The sequence below is a fragment of the Pelecanus crispus genome, chromosome 1 (assembly GCF_030463565.1).
Source record: "Pelecanus crispus isolate bPelCri1 chromosome 1, bPelCri1.pri, whole genome shotgun sequence".
Classification (NCBI taxonomy): domain Eukaryota; kingdom Metazoa; phylum Chordata; class Aves; order Pelecaniformes; family Pelecanidae; genus Pelecanus; species Pelecanus crispus.
Genome location: NC_134643.1, coordinates 152,970,496 through 152,997,376, shown reverse-complemented (window position 1 = coordinate 152,997,376; position 26,881 = coordinate 152,970,496). Strand labels below are relative to the sequence as shown.

At 36.8% G+C, this 26,881-nt stretch overlaps 1 protein-coding gene across 5 annotated transcripts in view; it reads right to left on the bottom strand.

The window, feature by feature from the left end:
- The window catches only part of TMEM131 (transmembrane protein 131), a 102,137-nt gene that overhangs the window by 20,751 nt on the left and 54,505 nt on the right, over positions 1-26,881 (bottom strand). For 4 of the 5 annotated variants that reach the window (XM_075711160.1, XM_075711173.1, XM_075711178.1 and 1 more), the window contains 20 exons: positions 24,542-24,692; positions 24,360-24,416; positions 23,372-23,433; positions 17,975-18,083; positions 15,884-15,992; positions 14,894-15,047; positions 14,622-14,792; positions 14,214-14,324; positions 13,992-14,126; positions 13,407-13,511; positions 11,945-12,031; positions 7,364-7,516; positions 7,135-7,210; positions 6,900-7,017; positions 4,785-4,923; positions 4,567-4,676; positions 4,099-4,165; positions 3,224-3,375; positions 1,778-1,920; positions 467-653 (listed from right to left, as the gene is read on the bottom strand). In XM_075711160.1, the coding sequence (XP_075567275.1) occupies positions 467-653; positions 1,778-1,920; positions 3,224-3,375; positions 4,099-4,165; positions 4,567-4,676; positions 4,785-4,923; positions 6,900-7,017; positions 7,135-7,210; positions 7,364-7,516; positions 11,945-12,031; positions 13,407-13,511; positions 13,992-14,126; positions 14,214-14,324; positions 14,622-14,792; positions 14,894-15,047; positions 15,884-15,992; positions 17,975-18,083; positions 23,372-23,433; positions 24,360-24,416; positions 24,542-24,692 (2,396 nt within the window). The remainder of the gene's footprint in view (positions 1-466; positions 654-1,777; positions 1,921-3,223; positions 3,376-4,098; positions 4,166-4,566; positions 4,677-4,784; positions 4,924-6,899; positions 7,018-7,134; positions 7,211-7,363; positions 7,517-11,944; positions 12,032-13,406; positions 13,512-13,991; positions 14,127-14,213; positions 14,325-14,621; positions 14,793-14,893; positions 15,048-15,883; positions 15,993-17,974; positions 18,084-23,371; positions 23,434-24,359; positions 24,417-24,541; positions 24,693-26,881) is intronic. The other variant, XM_075711166.1, reaches the window with a different exon arrangement.

Genomic DNA, 26,881 nt, shown 5'->3' with positions numbered 1-26,881 from the left:
TAAACAAGCATTATCATTAAGGCAACAGACAAAATATGCAAGACTAAAATGCTGTGCATTATGGTAATAATCCTTAGACTCAAGTCTCTTTTCTACATACCATTCAAGGCACCAAAAACATATGTAAATCTAGATCCCACATGCATTCACAACCCAATGAAGTGAATGTATAAAACAACCCATATAGTAACACTATCCCAGCTCAGTAAGTGACACTTACTGGATAGTAATAAAAGTGATACTATAGTCAGTCATGAAAACTTGAAGTTATTTAAAAATCAAATAGTGTTTGCAAGAAGAGAGAGAAAAAATTCATGGTTTATGCTGTATTAAAAAAAAAAACCCAAACACTCAAAGCTTAAGTAAAAAACCTCAGAATTTAACCAACAGTTTTCTTCCGAACCAGAATTAGGTATACAGAATTCCTAATGTAAGGCTCCATTTAGATACAAGAAAAAACACTTACAATATGACAATGTCTTTAGAGGCATTGGCACTTAGTGCAAACTCATGACAGTTAACTACTTTAAATCCATATCCTTCACATGTATAGCCACTGATTTCCACCGTTTTCACATTAATCTGCAGCTGCCCTGTATTTTCCACTTTAAATGTTCTTCTCAGTGTGAAATTCGGTTCTTTGTATTTCATTTCTAGAAACAAACAGCAGAAAGTGGTTAGTGTAATGCTGAACAGCTATCCTTCACTATATTCATATTCTACAGCAGAAGAGAGTTCTGTCAGTATCATAGCAGGAAAGGGGACTAGCGAGGCCCATGGAAATCTTTATGTGACCTGCAGAAACAGATCTCCGAAGCCAGATTCTCATCACTGTCAAGGTAGGGCACTTGTACAATTCCAGAGCGCTCAACTCATCAGCGAAAAACCACAAACCCCCAAACCTCTGATAGCACTGCTGCCTCACCAAAAAAAAAAAAAAAAAAAAAAAATCCAAGCTGTAAAGTTCTTTGATGTACTGCTTAGTGTTGTGGTATTCTGTGAAAAGTCCCAGCATGAGGAGAATTAAAGCTTATTTTCTTGTGTCTTAAAAATAAAATCCGTGGCTGAGCTACGCATATCTTATTAGCAAAAAAATCCCTAAACCACAACATGTTAGAGGTAATGACTAAGCTTTACTTGAAGTTTTCTTACTCATCCCTCAAAGCAGCAGAATAATCTCAGATAATAATTAACATGGCACCTTACAAATATGTATGGAAATCTGCAAAGTTACAATGCAGATTTTAATACCAGATACAACTAAACCTCTTTTACTGGTTCCTTTGGTAAAACAGGTATTCTTAGCTCTCCTCTCGGAAGCAAGCCTGGGGCCACAGAGCAGAAAACCTCTGACCCCAGAGTAGAATCTGGCTGGGATTTGATTTTCATTAAGGAACATACCCTACCTTTTTCCCCTGTTGGTTATGTGCATACGGGGGTGGGTGTGGGTGTGGGTGTGCGTGTGCATCTGTGATCCAATTTGACTTAAAATTTAGGAATTAGAGATTATCCTAATAAACATACTAGGATCTTCACCGCCTCTATCTTGAATTTTAGTGGATGAAGGGCTTTTGTTTCATCTTTCCTCATTTTCACATTAAAATGAAAAAGGTAAAATATTTCATTTTCTGCCTCAATGAAGAAGCAATTTCAGTATTTAAAGGAATTAAATTTCTGGGCACTAGAACAGGGGAAAAAATATTTCCACACATTTTAAGTTGTACACGTAAAATGTAATTTCTTTTCTGTTCAGCATAGTAGCTCAAGAAGTACTCACTTTCTGAACAATCTTTTAATAATGCTTCTGTGATTTTAAAGCGTAAAGAACTTCCTGCACCAGGAGGTTTGCCTGCAACCTTCAAGCTCTCAGTCGTTCCTTGTCCTTGTACCATTATGGCATCTATTACAGTCAAATTATTTCTGTGTACAAAGAAAATGGGGAAACATTCATAAAAGGATTATGCAGTCTATTGCTCCTGCAAGCTTCTCTACATACTGTGAAGTTATATCCCAAATCCGGAGGACAGAAATACAAGCAGTTCCACAGATAATTCCCCACAATACGGAAGTGAATAGCGGGGGTGTCAAACAGCATTTGCAAGACAAAAACTCAAGAAATCACAACACTGCGTACAAATAAAAGACCCAATGAAGTACTACTAAAAGTTTATATTTCATCATCCTATTAATGTATCACATCTGATACAAAAGTGAAAGAGTTATCAGAGCTCTTTACTAGAATGACTGAACTTGCATTGCAGCTTGATCTTGCAAATGGCATCTAGAGTCTCTACTGTCAAGACATGTATGTAAGAATTCAAGGCTCCAAGTATTGGTGGGTGAAAAGCTAGACATGAGCCAGCAATGTGCGCTCGCAGCCCAGAAAGCCAACCGTATCCTGGGCTGCATCAAAAGCAGCGTGGCCAGCAGGTCGAGGGAGGTGATTCTGCCCCTCTGCTCTGCTCTGGTGAGACCCCACCCAGAGTGCTGCGTCCAGCTCTGGGGCCCTCAGCACAAGAAGGACATGGAGCTGCTGGAGCGGGTCCAGAGGAGGGCCACAAAAATGATCAGGGGGCTGGAGCACCTCTCCTATGAGGCCAGGCTGAGAGAGTTGGGGTTGTTCAGCCTGGAGAAGAGAAGGCTGCGAGGAGACCTTACTGCAGCCTTTCAGTGCTTACAGGAGGCTTATCAGACAGACACAGAAAGACTTTACCAGGGCCTGCAGTGACAGGACAAGGGATCATGGTTTTAAACTAAAGGTGGGTAGATTTAGACTGGATATAAGGAAGAAATTCCTTACAATGAGGGTGGTCAAGCACTGGAACAGGTTGCCCAGAGAGGTAGTGCATGCCCCAGTCCCTGGAAACATTCAAGGCCAGGCTGGACGGGGCTCTGAGCAACCTGATCTGGTTGAAGATGTCCCTGCCCGTGGCAGGGGGGTTCAACTAGACGACCTTTAAAGGTCCCTTCCAACCCAACCCATTCTGTGATAAGTGTAACAGTGTATTTATATTAGAAAGTACGTACTGAATACAGTTTAACTGCTGTAAAACACACCACAACTACATTTAAATTAAATCTTTCTCCAGACACATGGGATTCTACAGTTATTCTTGCAAAAGTGATAGTTTCTTATTGACAGCTGATCACAAGTATGATCTTATATATAAATAAAAAACATCAGAAAAAAAACTCACGCTCATTTCAGAAATATCCACCATACCTGATAACAATTAATGATGAAACAGTTTTATTAAGAACTGGAGTGAACTTTACTTTGACAGACTTTCTCTCACCAGGTTTTAATATTAGGCTTAAAACTGAATGACGAGCCAGGCCCTTCGTAAGTCCTACAGTGCTCTGTAGTGGCTGGACCTTAAGAGAGTAGGGAAAACAAAAGTAACACTTTAAAAATAGGAAATTTTTACATATATTTGATAGAAATGGTATTATTTTAGCTAGAAAATCGGTCTTGTCATAATGAAGTGTACTACCCAATAACATATACTGTATTTTTTAACCAGAAAGTCTGATAGCACAAGAATTTCCCTTAGTAAACCGCCTGTGTTTATTAAGAAGCAGAACATAGCAAGACAAAACTGAGCTAAACTACACCCATGTGGATTCATAAAGCTCCACTAGAAGAAAGAGTTCAGAAGTTCTTAAATGTATAAACACTAAGTTAGCATTAAGCCATTACGTAACATTTTCTATCCTCAAAATTTTCCATTGTTAAAACATTTTAAATATATATATAAAAATATATATTTTTATATATATATATAAAAAATATATAAAGGGGGAAAAGCAACCACTACAATGAAGAAAATAATCTTGTATCAGTAAGAGAATGAGTAAATGCAGTTTTTCTGTGACTTCCACAATCCTATTATAATGTCAGCATACAGAAAAAGTGACATTTTAACTGTTACATTGGAAGAAATACTACTTTAGCCAATTCCCTGAAAATATCGAACAGAAGCATCACATTTTTCACACACAGTAATACCTAAACTTGAAGACATGTATGACTGAACTCTTATTAAAACATTGAAATATCTAAATTTAAAAATCCAAAGAATGTATTGAAATACTTACACAATTTCTGAAGACTTGGAATTCTAGAGTCCTCAGATTGAAATTAGTTGGTTTACTCAAATTAAACCTGAAACAGACATGCAATTTTTTTCCTCCCCGCAGACCAGGGAAGATGATGACATACTTTCACTTATGGATTTTAGCACAAATCAAGAACTTATAATAGGACTCAAACAATATACAGCCAAAAGGATTATGTGATTTTTCTTATTACCTGCCCCCCCCCCCCCCCCCCCCAATCACGTTAAGGAAGAAATGTAAACATCATTTTAGCTTAGCAAAAAAATACAGATGTGCATTCACTGGCAATCAGCCTAGATGCAGTTCTCAACTGGCCTAATCATTCAAATTCTAGAAGTGGCCAACACTGTAACAACCAACACAGCTGCCAAATACGGCATGCAGTCTTCGTAAAATGCATTTTGCTATAGAGTGAGAAGGCCCTAAGTACTCTAAACCAATACTTACCGTTCTAACATTTTATCAACAAAGGCGGATGGGTTCGAATACAGAGCTACAGGAAGGAACTGAATATACACAGGAACGTCAGCTGGATTTTCTAGAAAAATTTCTTCTTCCTATTCAGAAACACAATTTTTTTGAAGTTTACATTAGTATTAATCCAATCAGAAATACCTCTTAAAATGCAGTCCCTACAAAATGATACTATCAACAAAAGAACTTACTGATGAACTGTTTGTATTGGTAAGAGGGAAGCTTAGATAGCGTGGTGAACTGAGTATGGAAGGCCAGGCCATTTCTGCTGTAATTTTCAACTGGACATCCTTCTGAAGATCTGTGTCTACTTCAAATACAGCATTCAGTCTGTAGAAACAGTTATGAAACTTACTTTACAGGAGTGAAAGAGGAAAAGCCTGTGAAAAGAGGGCTTAAAAGTACCCTGAAAACAACATTAGTTTGAGAAATAGCACAGTACATTTTATTTATATGCAATTAAAAAAAAACCCATTGAGCTCTGCCCATGTGTAGTGCTATTAAAAAGCACAACAGAAACCACCAAAACACGCTATAGGAGACAAACCCAAAGATTCTAAAAACATTCTCTATTGAGCGTTGTTGTCAACATCCATCCATTCCAAGTTCTGTTACGGCCTATTTACAGGTAAAGGTGAGCAGAGAAATGTGGTAGGACTTATGCACTGCATCACAAATCTTTTGGTATTTGCATTTCTCTTAAATCACTGCTCTCTGGACAGTGAGACACAAATTTTATCCTTCATTAGAAAGTGCCTAGCTCTTACGATGGCAGAAAGAAATTTTGAGAATGTAACCGAGATTCAGATCAGTAAGAAAAATAACCCAAAATCTATTTGATGATTCACAAAGGTATAAACAGTAGACAGGAAAAATATCAGTCCTGCTACAGACTGTTTCCAATACAACACCCAGACATCCACCATCCAGAAAACATGTTTTGCCTGCACATGTATAGCGTACAGTAGATCTGTACGTGTACCCTTGCTGCAATGGATACGTGGACCACGTGCCTACACTCCTGTCTTACAGATCTAAAGCAAATCTGAACTAGTCACACTCAGTACCAGCTACTATTTCCACCAGTGAATGAAGTTCTTCGCTATTAACCAGCCTCTGCGACAGACTTGATTCCTGTTCTCCTACAAGCTCTTCACCATGAGCTGAAACAAGACTAACAGCATTTGAGTTCTCCAGTCAGCAAAACAGATGAAACGCTAGACTTCAAACCTAGAAAAGCATTTTGGAGAGACTCCAGATGCCCAAGTCAGAACTGCTCTGTCTTCAGAAGGAGCGGTTTCTCCTTTTCTGAATGCTACCTTGGATAGCTCATTAATTTTAACTCTCTTTAAAAGCATTGCATATTCTGGATTATATATTATATTAAATAATATTAAAACACTGTATATTCTAGGTAGACCTGCTACTTATTCAGAAGTAGTTTTTAATAGACTTTTCCTTTACTGTCCTCTTACTGTAGGTGATAGGACACTTGAAGGCTACTGGTGTGGCTAAATAGAGGATTCCCTTTAGATCAAATTTGTTCAGGAGTTATTAATATATCAGCATTATAACAAAGAAGTGATAAAGGATGTATGCTTTTGTTACTTTATTTAGCTACATACAGTCATACATACAGTGTTTCTCCACAAATATGCATACCTTTTGAAACGGTAGTCTGGATGCTATCATCACAAAAGACACATGTACTTGCTGTTAACGCTAACTTATGTCTCTTGGAAATTAAATCACTTTATGCATGGGAAGGCAGATGTTTAAAAGGTATACAACAGCCTACAGAGTTTGACTTTTCTAAATATTAAAATAGCAATCATTAATCACCTTCTATTTAGCAGATCTCAAGGAAAAATACCAATTTGATAAATTCACTGACGTGCAGTAGTCTCAGAATAGCAGCAACAGAAAACCTTATGAAATCTTAGAGGGATAGCAAGGTTACTACTTTAAAACAGATTAAGCAGGCATACTGCACAAACAGTACAATCTGGTTTTGGAAATTTCTGCAGAGTAAAGACTGCCTCGCTGTTGCCATCTTTTCAAGAACCGCAGCATATTCCAGTGAATAGTAACTTTCAGTGTTGTGTTTGACTTCAGGAAATTATTACTGTTTAACTTTTCAAATGTTCTCTTTAAAAGTTTTGCAGAGAAGGCCAAATAACTCCTCCTTGGCCCCCTCTCAAAGAGCACTGCAATATGAAGAAAACTTGTATTTTATAAGAGCACACATAATACAGAATTATCTAGTGATTTAAGGCCTGAGAAAGTAACAGGGATAAAATACTTACCTATGGCTTGAGTTCTCTCTTATTTCTGTCCATTCTTTGAATAAGTTCTCATGCAAATCCCAGTCAGAATCCCACGCATCTTCTTGCATTGCTACACTGTGCTGTACTTTAGATTCCGCTTTAAGAAATAATGTGTTTTTTAAACTCTTCATGTAAAATCATTGCTTACGGAGAAAACTTCTTTTTTTTTTTTTTTTTTTAAAAGATTTTCATTATGAAGTTGAACATTACTTACATTTAGATAGAAAAGGCAATCCTACATAACAATGATCTCCACATTGTAAACCAGGATCAAAATAAATATTTGCAATCTGTAAAACAGATGAGAGCAGATGAATTAAGAAACAGCACAGTCAATCTAATGAACAAAATAAAAAAAAGATTTCTGATGACCACAGAAACTTAACATATGCTATATATGAAGAGAGAACTTGTAAACACGTAGAAATAAGGCATAAACAAACCTTTGATTTTTTCCCTGGCTGTAAATCTTCTTTATTACTTCTTAGCCTCTTATAATAAAACCTTATATCTTCCGACAGGGAGCGTATGTGTTGTATTTTCACTTTCTGAGAAAAGGAGTTCATAATGTTCAGGCTTTGGTGAACTACCTTCCCCTAAAGAAAAGAAAGGATGAAAAAAGTCTGCAGGATATGCATTTTCCCTAGCTTATGCATTTATTTATGCAGGCTGGCAAACACCACAGCAGAGCTGAAATGTTAAATTGAGATTTTTAACTATGCCATCTTAAAAAAACAAAAGCCACTTATAACACTTCAAGGTAAGTTTCTGTGAAGTTGTATTCTTTCCTCCATCTGCTTCCAAACACAGTTCATCCCTCTTTCAAAATTAAGTATACCTTAAGTGTCTTGAAGAGCTAGGTCAACGGTTCTGCTTAATCAAATCATGTTAGAAAAGTACCAGAGGAGGAAAGGTAAGAGAAAACTTCAGTTTTCTGAGCCTCCTATTACAAAAGGGAAACAAGCTTCTTGTAAGAGATCTAGTACGTAGTTGTTAGTAACTAGAAATAACCTGAAAGGAACAGGAGAGTGAAGCTGCAGAGTACAAACACTACAGGTGACAGAGGGTATTTAAAAATATAGGTACAACCCTCCTTCCCACTCCCAATGAAATTATGACACCAGGCACTAAAATTTACAACATTTGAAAAGAAAACAGTGCAAGTTTTTTCCCACACCTTTACACCCTGCCTCCTCTTCCGAGCCAAACATTACTTTACCTTTTAAGCACAGAACATGCAGTTTAATTGTTTGTCATGATCAGAATCGTTACAATGCTCAAGCTCTCCCCCTGCCCTCACCTGTAAAATCAATGATTCTGTGGCCATGTTTTTCACCTTATCTCAAAACCCAACCCTGACAAGTGTAGAGTAAATGATAAGTAAAAACCAAACAAACAAAAAAGCGCAACTCAGGACCAGTGACAAGATTTCAGATTTATGTAAAATAAATCAATACAAGCAAATTTAAATACTCAAGACTATCTTCTAATGAACATGACTAGAGTTCTTCATGTTCCCCTTAAATCAATAATTTCAGCTTTTTTAAAAATTTCTCTAAGCTAAGGACTGAAGTGGAGAGATGCACATTTGCAGGCTCAAAATTTGACTGTAGCCTCAGGAAATAGTCACATACTGTAACAGCCTCAAAAGCAGCAAGTGCAGAGGGAAAGAAACTACAAGAATAAATCTCTAAACAGTATAGTCCTGGTAAACTGAGTAAGAGGTATGTCTGAGCTTCATCTATGGAATCCTGTGAGTAACAAACTGCCATCAATGGGAGCAAGATAAAGGTTTGTTAAACTCTGTAGAACAAGTGAAGAGTATTTTACTAAGACCCTTACACAGCACTTGGACATGAAACAACAGAGAAAGAATAGAAGACTTTAACCATCAGCAGGAAGAAAAACAGAACAATGCTATTTAGCGTACAGGTCCTCAAAGACGAGCTTTGATCAGGGAAGAGTTGAGAGGTGGCACTGTGAGCTAAAAACGCCATTACGAAGCAGAAGTCAACACCGCTAAGATCTGTTTAAATCAAGACACTGACCTTTACAAGGCCTGTATACACTGTTAGTGTGTTGCTGACAAACTTCGACAGAATACCAGAAATCAGACTTAGGTGCAAATACACTAAAATTATAAACAGAGACACAGCACTGGGAACCGGGCAGCTGCAGGAGAATTACATCCCAGGTATGAACTGAAAAGCAAGTGTTACCAAAATTGTAGCACCCAGTTATTCCTGGATGTTATAGCTGTCAAATTTCTCTAACAAACACTGAAACAAGAATAACTGATGCTCTTTTAAGCTTATTTTCATAAGTAATGGAGGCATTACACAACAACGCAAGAGTATCATGAATTCAGTGATCATACGTGTAGTCTGAAATAAATCCAAGAAGAAGGAAAAGCAAGTCTGCTGTCAATGTTCTCAAACATCAAAAGAGCTAAGTGATCGACTGTCGTGGTTTAACCCCTGGCAGCGACTGAGCACCACCCAGCCGCTTGCTCACTCCTGCCCCGGTGGGATGGGGGAGAGAATTGGAAGAGTAAAAGTGAGAAAACTTGTGGGTTGAAATAAGAACAATTTAATAATGGAAATAAAGTAAAATAATAATAAATAATAATACATTATTATAGCATATACAAAGCAAGTGCTACACAGTGCAATTGCTCACCACCTGCTGACCGACACCCAGCCTGTCCCTGAGCAGCAATCGCTGCTCCCCAGCCAGCTTTCCCCCAGTTTCTATACTGAGCATGACGTCATATGGTATGGAATAGCCCTTTGGTCAGTTTGGATCAACTATTCTGGCTGTGCCCCCTCCCCGTTTCTTGTGCACCTGGCAGAGCATGGGAAGCTGGAAAGTCCTTGACTAGCATAAGCAGGACTTCACAAGGACTAAAACATCAGCGTGTTATCAACATTCTTCTCCTACTAAATCCAAAACACAGCACTGTGCCTGCTACTAGGAAGAAAATTAACTCTATCCCAGCCGAAACCAGGCCATCAACTAACCGCAGTAGTAAGTGAAGCTGACTGCTCTGAAAAGCTTGGGGCTTGAACACAGAAAACAGTCTAGAATCTTGTCAAAAGTGGTAATTATGTCTGAATCTATACTACCAAACAAGATGGGGGAGCCCAAAGGTTCCCTGAATGAATATTTACATGAAAACATTACTAGAAAAGAGCATGAAGCCAACAAAAAAAAAATCACAGGAGCCTGGGGATGAGAAAGAATGATGACAAGGACGCTATGCCTTAGGGGCTGAGAAACGTAGGTGTTACAAGAAGTAGTACCTGCCAAAACAAAACAAAAGCAAAATGGGGGGTGTGGGGGGTTGTGGGTAGAATCAAGCTAACCAAGACCTTCGGCATATACTAAGATACAACGAGAAGCAATTTAGCTGTTCCAGTTAGAACAAAATAAAAGGAGATTAAAAAAAAAATTAATTCTTTAGGGCCCGACATATTTTAATGTGGCATTCAAGAGGGACGATGATCTTGCCAGGAATTAGGCTATATAAATTAGGATACAGAATATAGAAATTGCTTTATCTTTGGTGAAAGAAAGGGAAACGGACTGTTAAGTTATTTCAGTTTATCAAAGACTTATGGAGTGGTTCATAGATGAAGTTATAGATACGGTAGTCAGTGTAATATATACCCATATGATGGTGAGGCCATATAGTCAAACAGGAAACATAGATCCTAAAGATAAAAAATAACAAGTGATCTTTGCAACTGTAGGCATGACTGTTTGACCTCAAGAGTAGCAAAGGACTTCAGAACAATCTGTGAAATAGGACATCAGAAGGGAGATGGAATGGATAATGGGGCAAATGTAGCAATGATTTACTGAAGTCCTGCTGATTGAACTATCTTCCTCCAGTGAGACCTACTGCATTACTTTTTCAAAAAATTACCATTTATCTACTAGCCATGAGTTAAAGCATTTGATAAGGTGCCAGTGAAAAATTACTATTTAAGAGTACACAAATTGTAAGATAAACAGGAGATACTAAGGAGCTATCGGAAGAGGAGGTGAGAACAGGCTGTGCTCTACGACAGATTGAGCCTATGCAGGACAGGCAAGAAAACAAAAACCATTTCCACCAACATGCGTGGAGTTAGTTTTATCCATTCAGAAAACTGCCATCTCTATCTCCTTTTGCTGCTTTTTCCCCCCAGTTTTCAACCTCTCCATCATTTTCCATCATATTACATTCGCCACTCATCAGAAAGTCACATAAAGTTCAGACTTCAATGAAATACCAATTGCAAAGTCAATATGCCTTGACTGCCCATGCTTCTATGGTTATGCTGAATGCCAAGTGAGAAGAAAGTATTATCTGGTTAATAGGCTTGCTGCTTGAGTCTGTAGCCCTGCGAAAAGAAGCTGCTTTCAGCACTCACTGAATAAACACTACTGTAGGAGCGGGGATGAAAACAGCCATTACATACTTTTGCAGAGAGCTTTAGACCCACACAGCTTTCTCGCTTTCCTGTTCATGTACTCTACCATGCAACCTCAAGAAGATCAACTTTCAGTGTGGGAACAATACAATAATGCTTCCACAGAGATCAAGGACTTCTTATACTAAAACATCAGTTTATTAGCTGGCTTTGTTGTCTTTGGTATTACACTTCAGGAATTTGAAAAATGCATTTGTGCAATTTCATCTCTTACTCTTGGTGCCAACGCACGTGAATTGGTAATAACCAAATGACCACAGCTACATTACAATGAAGCTCCAAAGAATGAGGTTTGGGATCATATCAGTATTCCAAGATCCCATTCAAGTGGGTAGTAGAGGAGATGTAGGGATAACTCATGCCTGGGACACGTTTTTGGGGGGGAGAACAAAAAATAGCGACAAACTGAACCACAACAGTTCAGTAGCACAATCTCTCCAGCAATTTGACATGCACCAATTCAAGACAGTGGTTTCTCTTAAAAAGGACAGATAAATAAAACACACAGCAAAAAACCCATTTAATGCTATGACCCTACCCTCTTACCGGAAATGAAGGTGGAAGAAAAACATGTTTTGGGGAGCAGGTCAGCGAGCCTACAGCAATCACTGCCTTCACAGGTATAGTTAAAATCTGGAAAAAAACCCAAGAAAACTTTAGAAAAAAACCCTTACATTTCAGCCTTTAAATGTCTCTTCCACTTATAAATTGCATAGAGTAACAAAACCCTGAAGTTGTACAATTAACGTAGCCTAGGTTTATATACACATTTAAAACATGGAGACATGAATTAAGATTTCAACACATCATCATATTCAGAACAGTCACTCCATATTGTCAGGAAGCACTCCTTTGCTCAGTCATACTTAGCACCATTCTACATGGAACACAAAGTCACAGTTAAAATATAAGCTCTCCAATGGGGCATTACATAGGTCTCACTTGAATGGGGCTTACTTTGTTGGAAAACAGGAGAATAACATCTTTAAAGTGAATGAGCATGAGGGAAGAGGATATACTGAACTTCTCAAAACACATCAGAAGTTATGGTAAGACCTTGAGATAGACGTAGACTTAGAAAAAGGAATTTGGAAGGGATGGCAATGAGATCCTTTCTGTATATTATTAAACCTACCAATATAAGTAGAATAACTTGTAAGAACAAGCAAGAAAATAAAATGCTTCAGATTCTGTAACTGAAGGGTCACATACATGTATGGACATATTAAAAAAAAAAAGCTTAAAATCTCAGACAACTGGCAGAAATTAGGAATTACCCATTTTCTGTAGCTTCATCAGAACCATCCAATAAGCTATAAAATTTCCTGACTTCAAAAGCACAGTGTGTCACATTTTTTTTCCTACATATATCACCCAAAGATATTAAATACAGATTCCATCATGTATTAGAATGTCTCTCTTTTAGAGATCTAGAATCTCTCTAAAATAATTTATTAACTGGAAAGGCATATGAAGTTGAGAATTAACTGGTTGTTCCTCTCTCCCTTACTAATCTTAGTGTAAGAAGTCTGTTTCATCAACTGTCGGCAAACTGCAATTTCTCCAAAACAACTTTCACATTGGGTTTTGACAAAAAACCCTCTGAAATTACAGCTCAATTTCAGTAACTGATAACGTACCAAAAAGCACGCTGTCAGCATGTGTTATGCCAAAAGATCCATGCATTGATGCTTTGAGAATGTGTCAAGTCATTGAAGAACCCATACCTCAAAGCATTAGGTCAGATTTAAATGGATATTTCTGAAAGCCAGATGAAAATCATAATGAAAGTCATTCTTCATTCCTTCAGAGAAGAAACAGCATAAGTAGCATTACTGTCGTTTGATGCAGGGTTAACTTGCAGAGATAACTTGAACTCCAGAGGTCCCTTCCAATCTCAACTTCTCCCTAATACTGCAATCTGTCCACTAATACAACTCTTAAAACTTCATACTTAAAAATGGAACTTATCGTTTGGGCAACACCCATGAATATACAATAAATATACCTCATAATCTGTCGTGATTTGCACAGCTCCATCATGAATTCCTTCAAGTTCTTTTGCTACCAGTTTTACTCTAAACACAGCATAATAACCCGATGCTAGTATCACCTGTAAATGGCAGAAAAAGTCATCCATTGTATTCCATTAAATGGAAAGAAATATAAAAAAACATACCCAACGTCCTCTTATTTCTTTAAACTGAATCAAAATCCATTTGAAACAACTGCCAGTGGTAAAAAGAAAAATTCAAACACATAACTTAGTAACACAAAAATTATCTATTCCTTGAGGTGATAAATTCCATTCTTCCCAGATAAATGATGAGTATCATCTGAGAGCATGGAGGTTGCTGCTTCTGAAGCTTCCCGTTTCAAAATCTAACCAATCTGAACATAATCCTGCTTCTTACAATAAACTAAAAAAATTCTGCATGTTTTATCATACTCAAATTCAGACAAAAATTAAGAATTCTTATCCTCCCTCTGCCTGCTAAAATGAAACTGCAAGAAGTTGCACAGATTTGTCTCCTTTTTCCTCCGAAACCTAGCTTTAAGCAATGGATTCAAAGGAATTCAAAGGATTACTTACTGAAGACTGATCGGATGCACTAGTATTTTGTAGTTCATGACGGTTTGCAATTATTGTTGTTCTGTTTCCCTTTTCAGTTGTTAGAAGTTCTATGGCCAAACCATCCCCTATAATATGCCAACTTTTTACAGCCAGCTTAAAAAGAACAAAAGATACTGTTTTCAGTAACAACACTGACGTAAAGTTTTTCAAAAGGCAAACTAAAAATAAATCCATCCTTACCTCTATCGGATTGCTGTTGATAACTGCAAATAACATGCTGGTAGCTTCTGTTGCACTCAATATGCCAAAATCTATAAATCGTTCCTCAGTTTTTGGAGGCAGTACAAAGTACTAGAAAGATTGATAAAGGTATTTTAGCATAAGTTAAATAGAAAATGTGCTTAAACTCTAAGCTCATTAACAGATGCATTAATAAGTCTAGTACAGCAGTACCATCTCGAAATTCTATCTAAAACTAAAAGGAACAAAAAAGAATTTTTCAGCAGTAACCTCAGAAAGAACTGGTAAAATCATTTTGAATTTTAAAAAAAGCCATCCTCCCATAGAAGTAGAATCAAGAATTAAAACAGTCCTATGAAGTCTGCCTCTAATTAGACTAAAGTAGCTAAAAAAAAGGAAAATACTTACATCTAAAAATCCTGTGTATGCTCGAACAGGTAGGTGAAATTTAGAAGCATTGGTGATAAGTAAAATATTATTGTCTATGTGAACAGATGATGTGGAAGGCATAAAACAAAGTGTAAAAATATATCTGGATTCATTAGGCGGAATTAAGACTGGTTTACTGAAGTTCTGGACCTAGATCAGTGAACAACGAAGATCAGTGTCACAATTTAACAAAGTGCAGCACATTTAAACATTTGCTATCAGGCAAAAACATCCACCGAAATGGGGCTTACTTTAAACATTGGTTTTGCTTCTTCTGGTAACACAACATCATGTATAAGGACTGCAAAATTGAATGTGTTTGTTAGATAGATCAGTCTTTCCACGGAATCAGCAGCACTGTCACGGATGTGAAAGAGTGTGGCAGCATGATCAAATCCTAAATATCTATTAAAAGAAAACAGTATGAGAAAAATAAACACCCTCCTCAAACAAAGCGTTTTTCTTACAAAAAAGACTAGAATTAATTCAATCCAACAGCAAAAAAGGTACATACCCCACAGCATGCTGAAACTGTATTATTAACACTACAGGGACATTGATAATTAAAGTCATTCAAATGAGATAAGAAAATATGTGAATCAGCATATTAGGAGGAGTAAAAGGAAGTGTTGAAGTATTAAGACAGTTTGCAAATCATGCATATTCCTTATTAACCAAATCAGGTATCTGCAGCACAAAAGGTCTGATAGGTAAGGTTTAGTTTGTCTGCCTTTAAAATACTGTGAGTTCTGTTGATAAAGTAGCACCTCATTTCAACAATAATTTTAAAGTCAACTTAGCCATACTTCGCAAATAAATAAATAAATAAATAAATAAAAAAGGAAGCACTGATGGTTCTTCCAAAATTTTGCTTAAAAGCAAAAGTATTTTCTCTACCCTTACTTCATATAGTGATAGAACAGCAAATGCAAAATGGGGAAAATTTCCAATATTGCATTTTTCAAATGACTCACCTGCAGCCTTCAACTGCTCTGAAAAACAACTAAGGTCACTTTGAACCCAAACCTTGAAACCAGCTTATGCATTACTAAGACTACCTCATCTACTAGGGTAAAAACAGAAAAATTCAAACAAGTAGTTGTAGTTCTAAATGAGCTCCAGATTCCGAAAACTTGGTTATCATCTCTTTATATCCCCTCTCCCCCTAAAAAGGCTAAATTCCCTACTACATCAGCTGATGTGCAGCATTTTGAAATTATGTTCAATTACTGTAAGCTTACCCATCCAACACTTCTGCTTGATATGGTATTTCAAGTTTGGAGTAGCTCTTCTCTTTTGCTTTAACAGTTATTTTCCCAGAAGACTGTGATGCTTTTTTTGCTTTTGATGCTATACACACAAGAACATAAGAAGTTTGTTAAAGCAGACCAAAAAAAAAAAAAAAAAATTATCCATTAGGTTAGATTAGCATGAATGGAAGAATAAAAGCACAGAGCGAGCCCAGAGATAAAGTATCATGGAAGAGAAAAATGGATCTTAAGGAAATTTCAATAAGCAACTGACATGGAATAAGTCTAGGAAGTAAGAGATCCGAGTTCTGAACTCCCCCGCCCTTTAACACCGGTTAGTTGACCTGCCTGACTTAGTAAGCTTATCTATGACAGGAAAGCCTGGTTGTTCCTGTCAAATAAATAACTTGGACATGTCCTGAGGATAATTCATGTCTCAGGTGAGCTGAATTCCCCAGTTGAAAGAGTATGGAATACAACTATCCCTCCACTAACAGAACAGAAACTTGAAATGGCTGGGCTCCTCACCTAGAGCTACCAGTTGAGCAGGACTTTGGGCCAGGAATGAAGCAACATTTTAATAGCCAAGAAGTCAAAGCCATGCTAAATTTTACAGAAATAGAATCAGAATCCATGTAAGAACCCAAACTACGCAAGCCCCAAGAATAAAGCTCACAGGACTGCTCCAGGATCACAGAACAAGCAATGCCAGAAAAGTGAAGGGATTCACATATTAGTTAGGAGAAACCTCCAGCCTCTAAAGCCCCTTCATGTAACAGGATAGATAAAACAGCAAATATTTAGGGTTGGCTGCTTCACTGAAAAAAATTCACCAAGTCAATCCCTTAAACACATTAAGCAGCTTGCCTGGGTATTTTTCCCCAACTACCATTCCTTCCAAGATCTACCATAAGTTAGACAGTAGGTCCTCGTATAACAATTCCCTACAGCTTCAAAATCTGAAGATATTACCACCTCAGGTTGATGGAATTTGGCTATTTCAGAATTTATTTATAGGCTAAAACATACTTCATTCATCTTACAAACCACAAGCTACTAAAAATCTCAAGTGCTCATCAGTAAATAACACTAATAATAAAAATCAATCCTCTCCTCTCTATCCATACAACTTCTAAAATTAGGTCTACCTGAAATGAAAAACATTGCATCTATATAAACTTCCATTTCTAAGCAATCCCAGCAGAGAGACTTATAGCACCAACTGGTATCATAAAGCAGTAACATCTGAGTAGGTCAACACCATTCTGACAATTGATTAAAATCTCTATAAAAATGGAGGTGCCTTTCTACAAAACGTCAGCATATTTACAGTACACTATGTAGGAGGGAAATGACCCAGCACTTCTTTCATAAAGATATACATGGAAGTTGGTATCAGTGTACATAACATATCTTTGTAGGAAAGGTACCAGTAAAAAGGTTTTTCCACATTCACCTCCCTTTTTCTTTAATATGAATTCAACATAGCAAAATAAAATAAGCCAACTTTCACAGTAAGGTTCTCAAGAGCACGACAGAGACACCTATTTCCATGGGCATTCCAACTAAAATGTAATTTTTTATTTTTTTTTAGAAATAAGATTGTGGATTCCTTTTTAAACTTTGGAAGGATTGAAGGGCAACTCAAGGGATATACTCTCCTCTAATATATATTATTGTGAGGAACACGTCCTGTTTCGCTAGGATTTCTCCAAAACAAATGCCTATTTAGACTAACAATACATTTTAAATAATCTGTGTCTTAACATAAGAATCCTGCTTATGTTTAATAGAAATCTGATGTTCAATTTTTATATACACGCATAGAAGATTGCTTAAGAATTCCTTCTCTTCTCACCAGCATTTACCAGTCTAAGTTACTTGCTGATTATGATCAGAGATGACCCCCTCAGAAGTAACTTAAGTTAGAAGAACTGTAAGCCCTTTCCAGGTAGAAAAATTCCATTTCCTTCTAAAAATTACAAATAACATTTTGTTAAGAGAGTGGAAAATAATTCATGAAGTTTCAGCAAGTTTTAAGAAGCACTTGACAAGTTCCAAGAAGAGAGGAGCAGTACTTACCATCAAAGCTAATACTTGCAACTTTGGTATATTTACTTTCAGAGGCTTTTAACGTAACTGGCTTGAAATGTACTGTTATAGCTTCGTTCTGTGGTGTAGGTCTAACACTCTGCAAACAATCAAAATATGAAGCACCTGTAAATTTATCATTGTTAACACACTGTGCAGCCTTCACGTATCCTTCAAAGTGATCCAACAGCAACTAGTTTTGGCTGGGTTCTTACAAGTCTGTCTTTCCTATAACAAAGCAGCATTATAAGAGGCTTTAAAATTTTTTTCAGGTCCTGCAAATTACTGAGTCTGTATGCAGGGAAGTGGGCAATAGAGAATTCTCCTTGGGAGTGTTGGATGAAGTGACAGTATGGACAGAAACATGTTAATAAAATAGAAAACAAGCTTTTTTAAATAAAGATTTATTTTTTACTCTTAATGCTGCAGGGTTACAATAGCTAGACTGTTTCTGGCACACTCATTAACAAAGCTGTAACTGACTTGTGTAATTACTGGTGGTGATACAGACATCTACCTTGTCTCCGATCGCATGCTAAGTCTGCAGAGCAGCCACAGGGGAAAAAAATTATTAATTGTATAGAGAATGGTTCTGTAAATCTGAGATGACACTCATTCTATACCAATATTTTACAAGATCACCTTTTGTATCTGAGGATTACAGTTTTAAACTAAATGGAAAAGGTGAATTGGGCATTACTGGACTAGTAATTGTGTCTGTTATTAGCCAGAGCTGATTTGTATGTACTCATTGCTATGCAGCAGGATTACAGATTCCACGTCAGTATCTGAAGACTCTATAAAGATTGCTAGCAAAATCTTTATCTAGATTCCATAGAGAGAAACTGGGCGTGGAGCATTTAAATGCTCTTATTCTTGGTTTGCTTAAAATTAAGATGGCTGCCATGATTCCTCTCTCCCAGCTGTCTTCTGCTGCAAGAACAGCTCAGCTGCTCATGTAACAGCTGTTTAAGCTCCTGCAGATTACAGGATGCTGTATTAAGGAAACTGATAGGAATGCTGGTTTACCTTATGCTAGGCTGCAGGGGCTTAGCACCTGCTTCATAAGCAGCTGAGCCTTTCTTGGTCAGAGAGGAGCAAGGCACACAGCTAGTGGTACAAACCAATTGCAGTTCTTCCAGGCTAAGCTGTCCTTGATTGTAAATTAGAGCCATAAGATCATGCATACATAACTAAGTTCTGCAGGCCATGTGATCCTTAGAGGAAACAAGCAGCACTGCTCCTGCAGCTAATGAATAATCTCTGTTAACTTAACTAGAAGTTTTGTGTTCTGGATTTATAGTACTGACCTTTGTCAGCCATCTGCATACACGTGGTGCAGATATTTGCTACTTCTCTTCACGAGTCAATTCATAAATATCACAATTTTCTTCTAATGAAATCCATACCACAAAACTGAGATCTTGAGGTGTCCTTAAAAAAAACCTCTTAAAGCGGATGAAACCAAAGCTGTAATCAAGTTCATAGCTTTTGCATGGCAGAAAGGATAACCATTTCTAGTAGCTCTTTTCATGCAAAAGGCTGGGTTTTTTTAATTATTCAAGTTTGAAATTACACTGATTTAATTTAGTAAATCAAATCAGAAATATTCAAAAGGACAGCCTGTTGCCAGAAAAATGGCAGATTTCAGAGGTGCATCTCTTAAACCACAAGGTCTAACAAACCTAGATGTATTTACTCAAATGTCTACAGCTAATGAATTTAGGTAAGGAGGGAATTTAGCGCTGTTTTGTTGAAAATTCCTTAACTACATCATGTACATTTCTCATTTGTTGCTTGATTACATGCTATAAAAGGAAATACAGAATTAAACAACTAAAGGAAAAACAAACATCCTTAAGAATTCTTTCAACTTCACTTTCCTCAAATTTTCACCTGTTTCAAATAAAGCCCAAGCAAAACCTGTCCTGAGATGTGCCTTAAGAATCACATATGGACAGGTCATGAGAAAACATGCAAAACAAGTTCCATCAAGAATCTAATACCACCAATTTTCCCAGAAAATGTCCTGACAGCAACTTCTGTGGGGAAGAAGAATTTTAAATAGACATGCTTCATTAACACACGGCTCTCCCATGGAGTGCCCCAGTCAAGATTTCCGACTCTGCTGTATGAAGATACATTCAATATGCAGCATAAGAGCAGAAGCGTAAGAGCAGAAAATGAGGGCATTACATGTTCTAGAGAACACAGAGCGGGGAGAAATCTTTGTGCTATTGCAGGTTATTGAGAAAGACTTCAAAGGTTTAAGGACTCTCAGGCTATACCCATTCTAATAAACTACAGAGAAGAGTATGGGTTGAAACACTGGCACATATTCATCCATACTGTTTACCTGTCAGCAAGATCCCAAGCATAGTTTTGTCTTGTCCACCTAGCATATTGCTCTAAAGACTGAGCAGGCTGTAGACTTCTGCTTACAATTAGTAAAGACACAGCTATCCTGCTGCAAGACAAAAAAGCCCTGTGGCTACAGGCAGCAGACTACAGCTGGTTCCATTAGTGTCAGAACCACCTCTGTACTGTTTTATTCGCTTTTACAGACACAATTATTTTGTCAGTAATAACTTGGCCTTCAGTTTGAACAGGGACACACCTAACTAAAGTTCACTTTCACCATAAAGCACCATCCAGAACAGCCATGGAATAAACTACTACTAGATGTTAATCCTTTAAGGTAACTTTCCTTTGATAACTTTGAGATGCATGCACTCAAATGTGCAGACTGAACACATAATGCAGAAGTAAACTACTTCTTGTAGGTTGATAAAAAGAAAAAAAATCTGAAGTATGTGAATTGTGACAGAAGTAAGCAAATACTTTTTACACAAACACTTTTATTTTCAAATTGATAGAACTCAGCTTCAATATACGGCTGTCCTTAAGTTCCTGGTTCCTTATGCATCAAACGTGATCAGGAGATCAAATTTTAAAGTGTGCCTTTGCTTTTAGCAATCAAATAGGCTTAAACTGACTTAAGGAAACACAGAATTTTCATTCTAGAGAAGGGATAAAGGAAAGTGTTCATCAGTCTACATTTACTGGATTTTTGACGGCATGGCTTAATTGTTGCAGCATGACAACAGTTCATCCAGTCATGAAATAAACGTGATTCTTCCTAATAACGGAGAAAACCCTACAAAATGGAATTATGAAAGTTTTTATAAAGAGTTTTAGAACTCAAAAAGGGAAGTCAAGTGACTCGCTCTTATTTTCCTCAACCAATTTGTTGGACCACAGCATGACTAAGTACTTAAAGGCAGAACAACTACAACTCTGGCAACAGTATTAGCAATCTCTCATACACAGATGACCTGAAGATATTTAGTTCCTCCAGCACCCAGCTTAAATATATGCTAAATATAGCCTTGGCCTTTTCTTCTGACATTAAGATGAAATTTGTCACAGAGCCCTGCCTCACTGCTTTTAAACCCTAGCTCTAAAGGGTCAGAAATACATTTCTCAAGCTTTCCTAGAAGTAAGCTATTCAGCAGGTTCCTTCCAAAAATTCTTTACTCTTGCTTATGACTTTGAAATCCTTGATTGGCACACCAGCAGAAATTCACACTGTGCTTCAAATGCTAGAAAGGTTACAAACTTCACAACAAAGCTGTGCCTTAATGAGAAGAACAATTGCCTTGATGTGCCACATGTGACACACTGAAAAATACATTGTATCTAGACCTATGTGGTAACTTTAACATTGCAAAACTGAGTCCTAAAAACTTTTAAGAGCACAAAATTTATTGCTTTGATACACTGTAAAAGAAAAATTAATCTGGAAAAGTTCTGTCATGACATGTATAATGGTTATCAAATGATAGCTTTCCATTAGACCACAGTCTACGGTCCAAAGACCATAGCTTAAAAAAAAAGGGTAGTTTTTTGGTTTAATGGAGGAGTATGAATTAGGTACTACATTATCAGATATTAGAATTGATACCAATGGTTTGAATATATAGTTAGTTGCATTGCACTCAAGAAGTATATTACATACCTTAAAAAAACAAAAAACAAAAAAAAAACAAAAACCAAAAAGCCCCAAAACACCACACATCACAAAGGCCTGTCCCTATGCCAAAAACCTGGCAAATCTAAGAAAGAGGGACATGATAAGACAGCAGACATAGCTGGAAAAATAGTTTAATAAATCTACCAGCCCTCTGATTGTAAAAATCATATACAGGTCTTGTCTTAAAAAAAGAACTCCATGGAAGCTGGTTCATAGCTTACAAGGCCACGAGAGACCTTATAGGGTCATCTGACCTCACTAATGCAATACGCATTAGGACTTCAGTGAACTAAATTCTGCTTGCACTATACTGCAAGTTTCTCTTGAATTGGAAGTTATTAGTGAACAAATACTCAGCAAGCACTGCAAGGGACTATTATCACAGTGGAAAGTTATCCTCATAACTAAAAACATGTCCTGTTTCTAGTTTAAATTCATCTAGCCTCAGTTTCCAGTATCTTATTTTAAGTTTTTGTTAGACCTCTACTATTAAGATACTATTACCTACAGTTATAGCTATAAGCTTTAAAAAAAACACAGAAATGGTCTCCAAGAGCTCAGCAAGAAACCTTTGCCAATCCTTCAGTCATTCTTCTGGCTCCTCTGGTTTCTTTTCAACACTTCAACACTTTTTGAAGTGCACCGGGACAAGGTATAGCTAGCTACACAACTAAATCTGGAAAACAAGGAAGAAGTGAGAAAAATAGTGGGCAATGAGAAAAATTACACAGGGAAAAGGTATGAATGAACAAAGGCGGACTACCAGACTAGAGCCAAAATTCTGTAATAAAAATAGAAAGTAGAAAATCCAAAACCTAGAATTCTGAAGCTGGCCGCACTTTACATGCAGCTGCAGTGATCTCACTGGAAAGGGCTCTAGAGCATTTGCAGGCTTTTTTCTTATTTTAAGATACAAAGCAGATAACCTCAAGAAAACAAGGGTCATTTTACAGTCTGCTCTCAAAAGCTACTCTTTGCTCATCTTAAAAGATTATGTTGGGCAACCACTTTATAAACTGTCATGGAGCGTGTGATGAGGACAAGGAATCCCACAGACTCTGCATTAATCTCTCCTTCACTGAACAGGAGTCACTGTTCTCACGTATAAAAGCTTCCAGAAGCTCAGATATTGCAGGCACATCCTATAAATGCTGAAACAGCCTTTCAAAGAAGGCTATGAAGCAAATGAATTTCACCATGCATATAGATTATTTGTCTTACTATTTACGCTTTCAGTCACACATCACCTAGCTTCAAATTCGGAACACTACATGGTGAACCTGTGAATGATCAGTTTTTATATGAGAAAGTAAATCCAAGTAGAAAGTTTCAAATTGAAAGGAAATAAAACTTACTGTAATTGGCACATCTTTTGTTCCTGAATTTAATAAATGCAGATTTAAAATTTTTGGCAGATCTGTTAAAGAACAAAAAACACACCTGGCTATTAGGCTATTTTAACATAAGAACCTTATACAAAGGTATACCAGCACTAGCTGGTTTCTCATATAAACCTATTGTTGTTCAGTGTTAAAAAGTTAGACTAGCATGACAGTACAGCCAGTCAAAATAGCTAGTCCCAAGAATCTGACACACTTAAAAACTGCATTTTTCTGTATTAGTAGGTATTACGTGCTTCAGCTAACCACTTGTATTTCTAACACATTAACAAATGAACAGGCTAAAAATACTACAATGAATGATTTTGCCGGATGCAACACTATTCAGCACAAACTAATCTTATTTAAAAATCTTTGCATGTTAATTTGCAAGGAAAAGTACTTCAGAAGCTACCTTTTAGCTGAAACAAAATATGTACTGTTTTCTTCAGTAACAAGTCCCTTTTACAGTTTCAAAAGATACCTTCGGTTTTACTACTTTCTGCCACACATACTTAATATTTTATTTCACTAAACAGTATTAATTTAAAATATAAAATGTTAGGCACAAATGTGTAAATGGCACTTTAAAAAAAATCATAAGTAACAAATTTGATTAAGTTTGCACACTTTCACTATTCCCTGTGTCTGAAAATTATTAAAACTTATGCAGATGTAGAGCAATCTTTCAAAACGCGTTCACAAATTAAGTAAACTGACAATGGTTTTCAGACTAAGCTTATAACTGGATGTGCAAACTACTGTTCACTTGTACACATCTTAAGCGTACTTGCAGGTGAATACATTTATGCACTGCTGTAACACATTGTTATCCTGCTTTTGAAACTCCGGCTTTTAAAAAGCATCATTCCACAAGCAACCCTGAATAGTACAAAGATAACTGGGCTTTCCCCTCCCCACCCTACTCCTTATAAATACTTTTGAGACCTGAAGTATAGTTTACCTTGTGTTCGTAGTGTACCAAAATCTAGCATTTCTGTTGATGAATAGATTCCTGGTGCTTTAAGGGAAAAAAAAAAAGTTACCATTTTCTTATTATACTAAAAATTAATTAAGCTGAATAATGTAAAAGAAAAAAAAACAACTTAAACCAAACCAACAAAACCCCAACCACTTTGTACAAACCTGTTGTAACTTCTACTTCAACAGGGAGAATGATAAATTCTGTGTTGTCTGAGGCATTTGTTTTTATTCTAATGAAGGCTGTATGATTATCTGCTTCTCTTGAAGAAAAGCTGGCTCTCATCACTCCTTTTGTTTCATAGGGAGGTATTTCCTGATAAATAATCAAAGCACATCTATGAGAGTGCAGTAATTACAAAAAAAAGCTGCCACACCAAAAAATTACAATAGAAACATTGTGTATAATTGTATTAAGAGAAAAAGCTGCAACAGCAGTAAGAGATAGGCTGCATGTTATTAAATTTACCATTAAATCCAGTAAGGATAGTTGTAATAATCTAATATGACACTGATTAAAAATAGGTATACGCAAGAGGAATTTCATGTCTCATTTGATTAAGTTTTATGTATTAAAATTGTGGTAAAAAGATAGTAGACTAAATTGACAAAATCTACCAATAAACAAAATCTATTCATAAAAATGTTACTGAGTGCAGTAACATCAAATATTGGCTTTGCATATTCTAATTGTTTTTTCCTCCAAAGCAGACACAAGGCATACAGTTTCAGTGCTAAACACAAATTGAAATTGTGCAAAACTGCAAGTAGCCAGAAGCTTGTGGAGCTGCAAATTTATTAGTCACCAAGCAATTTACAGCAGAAAGTCAAAATGTGGTTTAGTTTCTGTACCAAGCCAATTCAATCAGTTCCAATGTGCATTTACGGTTTGAAAGGCAACGGTTTCTGTATTTGCTGGACACAGCTGCAGCACAAGACTAGCTTCAGAACCATAGTTGAAGTACTAACATTGCATATGCTTCCCCAACACATTATAGAAGGGCTGGGGAACTGGAGTTTTTCCTTCTCTTTTTTTTTTTTCTAAATAGAAGGTAAAAACCTTGATTTGAAATTTGGAGCTTCTTCCATTTTAAATGCAAATAAATATCGTAGAAAGTAGGAATATTTGATAAGCAGTCCTTGCATCAATTGAAACTGCTGTTTCAGTTCTTTTGTGTTTTTGATGAAGGAAACTGGACAGGACATAGTCAATATAGGTGCTGATTGGCTTATACATCTCTTCTGTGCTTTCTGTAGTACAAACTCATACCAATCCATTCTGGAGGTCAAGTTATATTTTCCATGGCACAATGACTGTAGGTGTATACCTTGATATTCAACAGTTTTCAAAGAAACTAGTTTCAACTGCTATTACTTGGCGAGTCCCTAAACTAAGAAGCTTTCAAGTTCTGTTTTCACACTTATTTACAGACCTAATGTAATGCAGCTGTTCATTAACATTTCAAATGATGTGAATTGACTCTTCTGTATGTATAACCAGGGACCCAGGTTTGTCAGATCCCCGAAGTAACTTCACACAGTGATTACAAAAATACTCCTGCATATGCAGACTGCTTCATCCAATCATCCAAACATTTGGCATCAAAACAATTTTAGACAATGATGTACATCCATATGTCAAAGTACCACCGCCGTATTTCAAATAATTTCTTCTACTTTGCAGCTTTTTCTGACTACAGTGCAGATCTTAACATAGCCAATACAATGATGCATCTAGGTGTTTCCTCCTACTTGTTTAATTTCTTCTAGCTGCCTTATTGTTTTGAAATACTAATGGTTGATATAAAAAACAAGAGGATTAGTGCTGACCAGTATTAACCTAACTGCCTTTCCATGCAATGCACTGGAAGCTTTCACATGCATGTCATCATTGCTTTTACCGGCAACCTGGCCTAGAGAAGCTGAAAAGCTACATGCTCAAGAAACAGAACTAGAAATAAACCAGACATTTAAAAATCTTCTATTCTTTTGTTTGTGGCTCTAACATGTTTGTTACATACCTACCAATGACTACAGAATTCAACATCCCTCTGGAGTTTTTTCAACAACAAGTGGCTATCTTTAGCAGCAATACCATTTGACTAAAATGGTGTCAAGACATTAGGACCTTCATTTTTTAAAATCCATTTTAATCTTTACATCTATACCTCAACATCTGTTCACTCTTTCCACTGCATTTTTTTAAAATGCTTGTGATCTGTATTCATACTCACTTGTTTGCAAATTAATGTATGTAAAACTACGATACTGCCGTTCTCATGGACCTTCTCCAGAAAAGCCAGGAATTAAGTTTTGTGATCATCCTTCTTAGCTCACTTGGAAACATCCTGGCTTTACTCATTACAACAGAGGTAACTGTCAGTGACTGTAATGATACACTTGAGCAAGAGACAAGTTTTGGAGCCCTATGACTTTAAAATCTCTCCCAGACAAAAAACAGTCATCAAAAAAAGGAATAATTCTAATTAAAGAGCAAAATAGGTT